Here is a 13,085-nt window from a genome sequence, read left to right on the forward strand (position 1 = left end):
TGAGACAAAGACATTTTCACTGTGTTTATTCAGCATCGGATACTCACCATAACTATGAAAATATTAACTTCACAAGCCAAAAGGTCAAGTTTAACAGAACATCAATATATATGTGCTGGGTTGAATTCAATGACTTTTCCGTTTTGACCAATGAGAAAAGAGAAAGCAAAGTGTTCAGAAGAGTTTATTGGGTCATTTGGCCCTCAATGGCTTGTGCTGTCCACTCCGGTGCTGCCTGACTGATCTTCTCCAGGAGGTTGTTGACCTGAAAGCACAGTGACTGAATCTGCTTGTCCCAGGTGGGCAACGGCTCTCGCGCTGATGGGAAAAAGAGATTTCATTAAACTGTATTCATGGTTACGCATTTTTTATTCAACTTATTTGGCCCAAAACCAAACTTACTTTCAAAATGGACAATGCTATCTATCTGGTCAATGAATCCATTCATGCGACCTTCAGTAATCATTTGTGACGCGATCTTTTCTGCCTATAGGAAAACAAAGACGTCTATATACAGTGCATCCGGAAAGTATTCACAGCGCTTCACTTTTTCCACATTTTGTTATGTTACAGCCTTATTCCAAAATGGATTAAATTCATTATTTTCCTCAAAGTTCTACAAACAATACCCCTGACAAAGTAAAAAATGGCTTAGTGCACCTTTAAAGCTGCAGCAAGTTTGGCCTCTTTGTCGCCATCTCTGTTTGAAACCTGCAATTACAGCTATTTGTGGAATTATTTCCACTTGCAGCATCATCACATGCGATATATCCCACGAGCTGGGATACCTTCTTTATGTTTACAGACGTGACGTAATGATGCAGCGACATGCTCGAATTTCCCACGAAAACCTACCAGTACCACTCAAATTAGAAAACATTATTTAAGCTTACCGCTGTGAATCGGGCTATGGTAAGGGATAGTTTTGAACACCGGCTGGTTATGTACTTGCTCAAATATTGATTTCGGATGACTTTTAACCAAAAAAAAAGTTACAGACTGTAGCTTTAAATTGTTGTAATATTTCACAATATTACTGTATTTCTTGAATTTTTGATCTAATAAATGCAGCCTTGGAGAGTATAGAAGACTTCAAAAACATTAATTTACAAGAGAAGTTTCCAAACACTCAGTCAACACAGCTGTACCTTTGCAGGTGGGATCTCCAGAAGAGCACCTAACTCTTCAAACGTGATGTTATTGTAGAGTTTGCTAGCAGACAGCAGGTTGTGCTCAATGACTGCTCGGTCTAGGATGCTTGAACCTGAAAGCATTAGACAAGTATTAGTCATTAGCCTTTCCTAGCAAAGAACATGAATATGAAGTGAAGTGAAGTGACATTCAGCCAAGTATGGTGACCCATACTCGGAATTCGTGCTCTGCATTTAACCCATCCAACGTGCACACACAGCAGTGAACACACACACACCGTGAACACACACCCGGAGCAGTGGGCAGCTCAAGGGCACCTCAGTCGTGGTATTGAGGGTGGAGAGAGCGCTGGACATTCACTCCCCCCACCTACAATCCCTGCCGGCCGGAGACTCGAACCCGCAACCTTCGGATTACAAGTCCGACTCTCTAACCATTAGGCCACGACTTCCCCAATATATGACAGTACTAAAGCATAGCATGTAATACCGTCCGCTGTGGTGGCTTTCTGATGCGGCATCAACATGGCAGCAAACTCTTGCAGCTGGTTTCCCCGAATGATTCGATCCAGGTACATTTTTTCCAGGATGCCATAGGCGGCGAGTTGCTGACAGCGTTCATCCTTGAAGAGCGTTGCCAACATACGAGAGCGCTGCTGACCTTTTAGACACATAGAACTGATTATATAATGTGACCAGCTTCAAATGAGGCTGAAACTGGTTAACCACAGTTCCAGCAGTTTATTGTTAGTGTTATAATAGATGAAGAGTACCTGCAGAGGCCAGTATAGTGCAGTGAAGCGCATGCTTCAGGGCCTCCAGACGCTCCGTCTCATGGACGATGGATTTGTAAGAAAGCTCATTGTAGCGCTGAGCTGCTTCAATGAACTTCCTCCGATAGTCCAGAACTCTGGCGTAACATACCTGCAAAACATGATGGAATATATTACAGTCCAAAATAATCATAAAGCAGACAAATATTACAAAATCACACACTGTCCAGTCAGTCATCTAACAGACCTTAGTATTTGGATACAATTAATTTTGTATTGGAATGGTTGGGCCACAAAAAGTTATCTAAATATATAAATTGTATATGTAATTTTATTATATATTTTAATTTGTGTAATTAAAAAGGTAATTATATTATTAATACATTAATAAATTTACATTTCAATTATTATAATATTATTTATATTAATTTATTTGATGTTTACATATATAAAACATCTGCAAAATGTTTTTCTAAAATATAAAATCATATCTATATATACATTTTGTTTTATTTTATATGTGTGTGTGTGTTTAAATTACATTTAAATTAATGATTATTTTAAAAATATAAGAACTGTGTTGTAAGTTATTTATTAATTAACAGCTTACCAGCTTTTTGGGTAAATAAAGCAATTGTCCAATTAAATTATAGTCTTCAAAACTCCACCACAAATATATTTGAAATTGTAAAGAAGTAAAAAAATTAGGATAAACCATGGATTACTAAAGGAATAGAGAGAGCATGTAAAAAGAAAAATGCATTATACAGGAAATGTATAGCAACTAGAACTATACAAGCGGAAAATAAATATAAGATATATAAAAATAAATTAATAAGTATTATAAGATGTAGTAAAAAGGACTATTATAATAAGTTATTGGACAAGCATAAGAATAACATACAAACAACATGGAAAGTACTTAATGGTATAATTAAAAAGAATACTGGAAAAGTAGATTAACCAATTATTTTGTTAATGATGATAAATTAAGTATAAATAAAATGAAAGACATTGTCAATTAATTTAATGAGTATTTTGTAAATATTGGGAGTAATTTAGCAAAAGTGACCATGGAGCAAAGAACTGGGGATAGGATAGATGAAATGAATATTTCCAGTAATGATTATTCAAATGTTTATAGGAAATACTTGACATTGTTAACAACTGTAAGAATAAATATTCCACTGATTGTAATGATATTGTCGTTAATAAAATATATTATAGAACATATAGTAAAAACCATTTATACACATTTGTAATCAATCCTTTTTAACAGGAATATTCCCAAGTAATATGAAAACAGCTAAAGTTATTCCTATTTTTAAAAATGGAGATCGGCACTGTTTTTCCAACTACAGACCAATTTCTCTTCTTTCCCAGTTCTTGAAAATTCTAGAGAATATTTTTGTGTGCAGGCTTGATAATTTTATAGATAAACACAAATTATTGAGTGATCATCAGTATGGTTTTAGAACAGGTCGACCTCAATGGCTGTGATGGAACCGGTAGAAGCGATTTCTTCAATCAATAATAATGAATATACTGTGGGGGTGTTCCTGGATTTAAAAAAAGCTTTTGAATCTATTGATTATGGATTATTAATGATGAAACTGGAGAGATATGGTATAAGAGGAAAATATTTTGCCTGGTTAAAAAGTTACCTCGATGACATATATCAATTTGTACAAATAAATAATGTTAAATTAGATTTAAAGAAACTTGTGGTGTTCCGCAAGGTTCGGTGCTAGGCCCCAAGTTGTTTGTACTGTACATAAATTATATTTGTAAAGTGTCTAAAGTATTAAAAATGGTTTTGTTTGCTGATGATACAAATTTATATTGTTCTGGGAAAAGTTTGGAACAGCTTCTGAATACTGTGGAAATCGAACTGAGGGTTTTCAAAAAATGGTTTGATGATTACAGACTTTCACTGAATTTTAAAAGTTTATAATATTTAATAATCGACAAAGTAACAATAAAGTTAAATTAATGATTAACAATGAGGAAATAGAAAGTTTTTGGGTGTTACAATTGATCATAAATTATGTTGGAAATCACATATTAATTATGTAAAAACAAAGATGTCCAAATCCAAATAGAATATAACATATTTTGAATGAAAAACCTTTATATATATTGTATTGTGCACTCATAGTTCCATACATTACTTATTGTGTGGAGGTGTGGGCTCACACTTGTAAATCCAATTTAAATTCAATATATATGTTACAAAAGAAAGCTATTAGGATTGTTAAATGGGTTAATTATTACGAACCAACAAATAAATTTTTATTAATTTACATGCATTAAAATTTGTTGATTTATATACATCACAGTTAATGTACAAAGTTTATAAATGTTTTTCTAAATTAACTTAATAAAAAAAGCAAAACAAAATATAATAATTTTGCCATTACACACAAAACTGAACTATTTTAATAGCCGAAACAGTAGTATAAACTGTTTTAGGAGAAGGGGGAAAAAAAGACGGGCTCGGGTCGGTAATTCTGATAAGCTGTCGGACGTGGGCCTAAATTTGAGGCCCGTGCAGGGCTCTAGTATAATCTAAGAGGACTGTATATGTTAAAAAAAATAAGAGCAATAACTAATGTTAAAAGTAGGTGTAAATGTGATAAGGAATTAAAAGTATGTAATTCACATTGCAAATTTAAGAAAATGTATAAAAATAAGGTGATAATTATATGACTCAGTATCAATAACTTGTGAATGTATTGTAAAAAATACTGAAGTAATAGCTGGAATGTGTATTTTTGTTATGTTTGTTTTGAATTATGGTTGTACATTTTGGGAAATGTTTTTGTAATATTGCTTATTTTGTATTATTTAACTTTTGTCGAAAATTGTCAACCATTCAGTTAACTATGTATAAACCTTTTTCGGTAACTATGTATTTTTATTTATTTTGTGAAAAGTTGTCTGTGAGGACAGGAATAAAAAAAAAGAAATACCGCTCAGCCCTACAGGATACTGTGCATTTTATATACAGTTCAACTGATGGTGCACCTTGTAATGAATCTGCAGCTGTTCATTGGTGGATTCATTCTGAAGTAAAGATGCTCGGTTGATGTAGGCCTCAGCCTGAACTGGGTCGTCATCCTCCAAATACAGACGAGCGATTTTAAGGTAAGTGTCCAATTTATAGTCCACATTGTACTGTCTGTAAAATCAGATATATGAAAAAAAGATAAGAACAACATAAACTAATCATCAGTGACATGCAGATGCAAATAAGAGGCTTCAGTTTGTTCCAAGAGAAAAGTGATCTTACTTCTGACCCGTCTCCAGCGGGATTCCCACAAGAACCTGTGCGGCGTTCCTCCAGTCCTCCTCTTTCTCATAGATTGTGGCTAGATGCTGTCTGATCGAAGCCACCTGGAAGTGTATGAGATTGGCTCATACATGATCCGTATGAGCCGAGAACATTTTTAACACATACCTGTTCTTCAAATGAGATGACTCTGGGCTGGATCTTCTCCAGCGTGAAGTGACACACGGCTTTCGCAGTGCCGTCTGGCAGGTTTGGAAGGTGCGCGCAAAAGTCTGTCAACAGCTGTCTGGATATGACCAGGCTGACGTTCTCATTGACCACTAAGTGTGAGAAATAGCGAAGCTCGTCAATTTAGACAATGTAAAGAGAGGAATCTCATAATAATCTGATTCTATTCTATTAACATCATCAGGCTAGCATACTTGAATACTAGTGTACTTACTCGCTTCAACAAATGCTTTCAGTGCCTCAAGTTGCTCTGCATCAATAAACTGAAGAGCCTTTTCTAGTATTTGACGATATCTGTCAAAACACATTCATTAGACTGAGAATTATTAGAATAGTTTGCAAAGAAAGAAGCAAGTGCTGTTGGGGGCGGGGCGTGTTAATTCTAGAACATTTGATTGGACAAAACTTTAAATACGCCCCTAAATGCATACATTTGGCCAATTTTTAACCAGAAAAGAAAGACTGTAAAATGTATGTCTGATGAAAGACCAATTTGTTCACCTTTAGGCGCGCACTAGCATATAAATTACCTCAACTCAAACAGAGATTAACTAAAAGTCTCAATTTCTCATCATTAATCCAGCCCTTTCAAAATTTACCATTAAATCCATAAATGCATTATCATACAAATATTTATTAATGCTTCTGATAACTACTAACCATTCATAATAGCGATTTTATACTACAACATATTTTGATAGTTGCATGTTGACAGGTATATCCTCACGCGAGCCTGTACTCATCTCATCTGCAGCATCACATCTTTCATACAAAAAAAACTACGCAATAATTAATTCATGCAACACACATACAGTAAGTAACAATTTGAGTAAATGACTTGAAATGACATACTTCCCAGCTAGATCTTTGTGAGACCCGCTAGAGTTCATCAGCTGCGCGAGCTCCTGCCTCACGCCGGACGCCATTTTCCTCTGCGTTCAAACAACAACAACAGCGCGAGCCGCCAGAGGCCGCCACTCACTCAATGCCAATCTCATTCATTCCAAGCATAATATCAAATCAAAAACTTTATTATTATAAAAAAATATTATTATAAAATAAATGGCTCTTTGGTGAATATTTCCAGTTCCCCCTAGACTTCTGTTGTGTAATGTTCTGTCCGAAACCATTTCTAATCTGACAAATAGTCTAACCAATTTCTCAGCTATAAATAGTATCAAACACAAAGACCAGTGCTAAAGTGCAGAGTGTCTGCAGAGACAGGAAAATGTAGCAGACACCTGTGCATCTATGCATTGACCTAATGTTTCCTGTGGCTTTACAGCTAAATAGAGTGCATTTATAAAAGCTCCTATAAATAAACAGCCTGCATTTTTCTTGCAACATCATGGGCTACTAGAATAGAATAGAATAGAATAGAATAGAATAGAATAGAATAGAATAGAAACCGAAGGAAATGTATTTATAAAAGATCCTATAAATAAACAGCCTGCATTTTTCTTGCAACATCATGGGCTACTAGAATAGAATAGAATAGAATAGAATAGAATAGAATAGAATAGAATAGAATAGAATAGAATAGAATAGAATAGAAACCAAAGGAAATGTATTTATAAAAGATCCTAAAAATAAACAGCCTGTATTTTTCTTGCAACATCATGGGCTACTAGAATAGAATAGAATAGAATAGAATAGAATAGAATAGAATAGAATAGAATAGAATAGAATAGAAACCAAAGGAAATGTATTTATAAAAGATCCTAAAAATAAACAGCCTGTATTTTTCTTGCAACATCATGGGCTACTAGAATAGAATAGAATAGAATAGAATAGAATAGAATAGAATAGAATAGAATAGAAACCAAAGGAAATGTATTTATAAAAGATCCTAAAAATAAACAGCCTGTATTTTTCTTGCAACATCATGGGCTACTAGAATAGAATAGAATAGAATAGAATAGAATAGAATAGAATAGAATAGAATAGAATATAATAGAATAGAAACCAAAGGAAATGTATTTATAAAAGATCCTAAAAATAAACAGCCTGTATTTTTCTTGCAACATCATGGGCTACTAGAATAGAATAGAATAGAATAGAATAGAATAGAATAGAATAGAATAGAATAGAATCGAAACCAAAGGAAATGTATTTATAAAAGATCCTAAAAATAAACAGCCTGCATTTTTCTTGCAATATCATGGGCTACTAGAATAGAACAGAACAGAACAGAACAGAACAGAACAGAATAGAATAGAATAGAATAGAATAGAATAGAATAGAATAGAATAGAAACCGAAGGAAATGTATTTATAAAAGCTCCTATAAATAAACAGCCTGCATTTTTCTTGCAATATCATGGGCTACTAGAATAGAATAGAATAGAATAGAATAGAATAGAATAGAATAGAATAGAATAGAAACCGAAGGAAATGTATTTATAAAAGCTCCTATAAATAAACAGCCTGCATTTTTCTTGCAACATCATGGGCTACTAGAATAGAATAGAATAGAATAGAATAGAATAGAATAGAATAGAATAGAATAGAAACCAAAGGAAATGTATTTATAAAAGATCCTAAAAAATAAACAGCCTGTATTTTTCTTGCAACATCATGGGCTACTGGAATAGAATAGAATAGAATAGAATAGAATAGAATAGAATAGAATAGAATAGAAATCAAAGGAAATGTATTTATAAAAGATCCTAAAAATAAACAGCCTGCATTTTTCTTGCAATATCATGGGCTACTAGAATAGAACAGAACAGAACAGAATAGAATAGAATAGAATAGAATAGAATAGAATAGAATAGAATAGAATAGAAACCGAAGGAAATGTATTTATAAAAGCTCCTATAAATAAACAGCCTGCATTTTTCTTGCAACATCATGGGCTACTAGAATAGAATAGAATAGAATAGAATAGAATAGAATAGAATAGAAACCAATGCAAATGTATTTATAAAAGCTCCTATAAATAAACAGCCTGCATTTTTCTTGAAACATCATGGGCTACTAGAATAGAATAGAATAGAATAGAATAGAATAGAATAGAATAGAATAGAATAGAAACCAAAGGAAATGTATTTATAAAAGATCCTAAAAATAAACAGCCTGCATTTTTCTTGCAACATCATGGGCTACTAGAATAGAATAGAATAGAATAGAATAGAATAGAATAGAATAGAATAGAAACCAATGCAAATGTATTTATAAAAGCTCCTATAAATAAACAGCCTGCATTTTTCTTGCAACATCATGGGCTACTAGAATAGAATAGAATAGAATAGAATAGAATAGAATAGAATAGAATAGAATAGAATAGAATAGAATAGAATATTAGATATATGTGAAGTGTATTTATAAAAGACCCTATAAGTAAACAGCCTGATTTTTTTCGGCAATAACATGCTATAAAATAGAATAGATTAGAAACCAAAGGAAATGTATTTATAAATTATCCTAAAAATAAAACAGTCTGAATTTTTACTTCAACATGTGCTACTCTATTTTAATAAACCCTTATATAATTAATAATATAATATAATATATACAGTAAGCTATATGAGGTATATTTATAAAAGTCCCTATAAATAGGATTTTTACCGCTATATGTGCTATTATATTTTTCTCATATACACAAAAGTATTTATAAAATAATATATAACATAATACAATATAATATAATATATTAGATCTACAGATAAAGTGCTTATAAAAGATCCTATAAATAAATAGATTACATTTTACTGCAACTTGTGGTACTATATTTTATATACACTAATGTACTTAATATAATATAATAATATTTTATATAAATTAAATGAAAAAAATAATATATAAGGTGAAATATAGGTAAAGTTATAGTCACTTGATTATTTGTAATTTGTGTTCTTTTTAAAATATGATCCAAATGTCTGCATCAGTATTTCTATTGGTGTTTGAGGAGATTCCCCCCTTCTATGTAAAGCGCTTTGAGTACCCAGAAAAGCGCTATATAATTATTATTATTATTATATTGCACTCTTAACTGTAACACACGTTTATTGTTTGCTGTATCTTTATTACTTTGTGTATAAAAATTAATATTGTAATTGATGATGTCATATCATAACTGATTTCTTTTAAAATTTTGATTTGGAATTAAAATAAAAAAGGGAATTGTAGATTTTTTTTAAAATCACATCTTATTTCATATCATTCATTTTTCTGCGTACGATCCTGCACGGAAGTTGCGGCGTGACGTCGTTTGTTGCTTCCTGCGAAGGCGTGGCTTGATTATGGGATGTTAGAGGTGAAATGGCGCTCGGCGCGGTATTTTAAACAATCGTCTTCGTCTGAGAGCGGATGATCGACGCGATGCAGCGCGGAGTTGGACTTAAGTGTGCGTGATCGAGTGGAAAACCTTGAGGGTTTCAGAAGAGCGTCTGGACACTCATCTCGAGCCGTAAGAAGTGCTTTGAGCTCGGGCGTGTGTTCAGCGAGGGGCAATATGATCTCAGCTAGTTAGCCGAGCTGAGCTAACTGTGTGTGTGTGTGTGTGTGTGTGTGTGTGTGTGTGTGTGTGTGTGTGCGTGTGTGTGTGCGCGTGCGTGTGCGTGTGCGTGCGCGCGCGAGCGAGCTCCAGTGTGTGTCACACGCCCAGCTGTGATCACGAATGATCGCTGATAATGTCTGCATCATAAACCAAACACGGGCAAAGCTTAACAGTGTTAACGTTAGTTATTAGTGGCTAACTTAACTGGTTAGCACCCGAGGCTATCCCTGACAGTCAGTGACAGCGAGCTGCTGCCATACTCCTCTTTATTCTGCATAATCAATGGTTCACAGCAGTATTAATTAAATGTGAAACGTGAGATTTGAATTTATATATTAAAATTATTTTATATAACGGTATATAAAGTGACGTGGTCCTCTTATGTTGTTTTTTGTAAATAAACAATTAGTATTTTGGTTATAAACGGTGTATAAGTTTGTCTTTTTGCGCTCAGGGTGTTTATTTTATGTGTTGTGATGTTTGCACTGGATGGGAATAATTATAAACATTAACGTTGATGCACCTCTGTGTCTGAACTGATGACGAGATGAAAATGGCGGATCTTTCGAAATCTAACCCCGGCCTGAAACAGACTCAGTTCAGCAGACAAACAATAACTCATATGTATGTCTTGTAAATAGAGCTATTTCCATGGCAACGGAATAGACAGGAAAGCAGGCGCGTCGAATATCAACAAACTCCGTCTGATGTGAAACTGACACGGTCTTGTTTGGTTTAACTGTTGAGGTAAACACGGATTGTTATGGTCAGGCATATCCAGAGAGGCCTGCTGTTGTTTTTAAAACGGCTGTAAAAGTGTTAAACGTTACGTTTAAGCGACTAAACGGTGTTTTTTGTTTAGTTTTTTTGAGTGTGGATGGTTAAGCACAATTTCTTAACTGCTGTCAGTTTTCTGAAGCACTGCCAGGCTAGTTCATGTTAGCTTTGACAGCTGTTCCTAATATATAATTGTGTGTTAACTGCTGGTTAGCCCCTGTGCTAGTTAGCCGCATTAGCAGCTGAGCATAAACAGTGGGAGTGATGGGAATGAATGGGAGCGGTCCTGTCGCAGTTTAGTAAATAATGGAAATTGAAATGGCCCGCCTGTTGATTGTAGCGGAATAAGTGACATAACTATTATGCAGCTGTGTTTGATGTAATGGGTTGGGCTACTAGTTTCAATCCAAACTGCTATATAAACAACGCAACTGGCTACAGTTGTTCCCAGTACAGTACCTTTCAGTGTTTATTAATGCTGTGTTGACATGTTGAAAAGGAAAATAAGGTTCCCACAAGCCCTGTAATTTCAGCGTATATTTATCTTGTTTTCTTTACCCAGAAAAAGTAGAATTATTGCAAGTCGTGGAAATATTTTATGGAAAATATTTGGAAAAACTCTAAAATATTAACATAATGTCAAATGTTTGTGTGTGTGTATATGCGTATATATATATATTTATTTAGTTAAATGTTTGTTTAATGTTATATTAAATAAAATGTTATACTTTTTATATTGTTTATCATTTATATGTGTGTGCATTAATATTAAAAATAAGATGTATAGTTAAATATTGTTTGTTTAATATTATATTAATAGTAGTTTTATATATAATTTTATGTAGTTTATTTGAAAAAAGGCAACATTATACACGCACGTGTGTTAATATTAAAAAAGATATAGTTCATTTTTATATTTAATGTTAAATAAATTGAAATGTATAATATTTTATATAGTTTTACTATATTATATATTTTGAAATAAATATATGATTCTATTCTGCAAAGATATTTTAGAATTTGACATTATTTCAAAGAAATAATGACTTTCTATGTAACAAAATCCTGAAAAAAAATTCAATATAAATATTTAGCAGCACCACTATTTTCAGCATTAACATAAAACATGTTTCTTAAGCAGCAAATCAGCATATTGGAGGGATTTCTAATAGCCTTGGCGAACATAAGAGCTAGTTTGAAACGCTTTTGAACAGTAGTGTACTTGCTGTACATTTCTCATCTCTTGTTTGTGGATGTTTCTATTTTTTTAGTCAGTGTTTTTGGTCATTTAAGAAATGTATCTCTCACCCCCCACCCCCCCACCACCAGTGCTTTTTCAGTAACTTCGTACACGATGGATGTGGTCTCACCTGAGCTCAACAGCCTCCTCCCAGATGAGATTATGGATACAGAAGCCATCGCGATGGAAGAGGAGCTCCCCACCGAGCACCTCGCCGCTCCTGCCCAATCTGAACCAGAGCCGCCGCAGGTTCCTATGGAGACAGAGGTGCCTGAAATCGTCAGCCTGTGTCCAGCCTCCACGTCTATGCAGATGACCTCCAGCGACGCTCTGTGCAGCACCAGCTCGGGAACTCAGCTCCTCCTCACCCCCTCCGGCCTCATATCCAGCACCACCTCGATCACCACCACCTCTGCCAAAACCACCAATCCTGCGGCGACTCAGAACCTCCCCAAAATCTCCAGCGTTTCTGTCCCAGCCAACCACCAGCTCATCATCAACAAAGTGTCCTGCTCCCCCGCTGAGGATGGCAAGTCTCCAGGCGCTGCTGTGCTCAAGCCAGAGGGCCAAAAACTCTTGGTTGCTGGCCTCAGTAAAACAGGGCAGCCCATTATGTTGGCTCTGCCTCACACTTGGAACAAGCCCGCCACTACCCAGGGCACAGGGGACGCCAAGGCCCAGCCGACGCAGATCAAAATGGTTACGACAGTAGGGAAGCCTGTGATAGCGGTGAGCTCAGCCAGTCACCTGATGGGCAGCTCCACCACACTGCAGGCCCAGCAGCTCAAGGCACTTCAGGTGGGTGTTAACAACCTTTCATTAAAACACTGATCATGCAGACATTGCAAAAATGAAGCATAAATATTACCATTTTATTTTAAGATCCTAAAGAGCCACTTTAATTGCTAGTTTCTTTACTTTAGCCACAGTTTCTCATAATTTTCTGAGTTTTTTTAATTTATTTTTAAAATAATAAATGTCAAGGTGTTACCTTAAATGAAAATCTGTAATTGCTGGAGCTGAGAAGTTGTTAGTCACTTTTGCACTTCGTACACAAGCATGGAAAGAATAGAAAAAAGCTTCATATTTGTAAAAAAAAATATATTTTTTACTGTATTTTCTAA

The 13,085-nt window shown here is 34.5% G+C and overlaps 2 protein-coding genes across 9 annotated transcripts in view; one reads left to right on the forward strand and one right to left on the reverse strand.

The window, feature by feature from the left end:
* Positions 1 to 10,316, reverse strand: LOC306863858 (COP9 signalosome complex subunit 4-like). Of its 7 annotated transcripts, none has more exons than XM_079407424.1 (12): positions 10,150 to 10,296; positions 6,297 to 6,376; positions 6,105 to 6,223; positions 5,659 to 5,738; positions 5,385 to 5,536; positions 5,217 to 5,320; positions 4,952 to 5,105; positions 1,925 to 2,075; positions 1,642 to 1,812; positions 1,149 to 1,264; positions 403 to 487; positions 1 to 318 (listed from the first exon to the last, which is right to left on the reverse strand). In XM_079407424.1, coding segments are annotated over exons 4-12 (1,068 nt in total). In that variant the 5' UTR covers positions 5,660 to 5,738; positions 6,105 to 6,223; positions 6,297 to 6,376; positions 10,150 to 10,296; the 3' UTR covers positions 1 to 184. The 7 variants fall into 7 exon arrangements, with proteins under 7 accessions (XP_079263550.1, XP_079263547.1, XP_079263551.1 ...); XM_079407423.1 differs by lacking the exon at positions 10,150 to 10,296 and adding an exon at positions 661 to 711 and having other exon boundaries at positions 2 to 318; positions 6,297 to 6,378; XM_079407421.1 differs by lacking the exon at positions 6,105 to 6,223 and having other exon boundaries at positions 10,150 to 10,316.
* The window catches only part of LOC306863848 (protein lin-54 homolog), a 19,240-nt gene continuing 15,826 nt past the window's right edge, over positions 9,672 to 13,085 (forward strand). The window contains exons 1-2 of one of the 2 annotated variants that reach the window (XM_079407395.1): positions 9,672 to 9,854; positions 12,051 to 12,759. In XM_079407395.1, coding sequence (XP_079263521.1) covers positions 12,076 to 12,759 — 684 coding nt within the window. In that variant the 5' untranslated portion in view covers positions 9,672 to 9,854; positions 12,051 to 12,075. Of the gene's footprint in view, positions 9,855 to 10,582; positions 10,692 to 12,050; positions 12,760 to 13,085 lie in introns of those variants that run through there. The other variant, XM_079407396.1, reaches the window with a different exon arrangement.

The sequence above is a fragment of the Barbus barbus genome, assembly GCF_936440315.1.
Source record: "Barbus barbus genome assembly, chromosome: 45".
In the NCBI taxonomy this organism is placed as follows: domain Eukaryota; kingdom Metazoa; phylum Chordata; class Actinopteri; order Cypriniformes; family Cyprinidae; genus Barbus; species Barbus barbus.

Excerpts from the sequence above, each read along its gene's own strand:
- LOC306863858 (XM_079407419.1), bottom strand. The coding sequence starts at position 6,370 with ATGGCGTCCGGCGTGAGGCAGGAGCTCGCGCAGCTGATGAACTCTAGC. Across the intron at positions 1,813-1,924 it reads CACTATACTGGCCTCTGCAG|GTCAGCAGCGCTCTCGTATG; the intron begins GTACTCTTCATC and ends TGTGTCTAAAAG. Across the intron at positions 1,265-1,641 it reads GAAAGCCACCACAGCGGACG|GTTCAAGCATCCTAGACCGA; the intron begins GTATTACATGCT and ends TAATGCTTTCAG.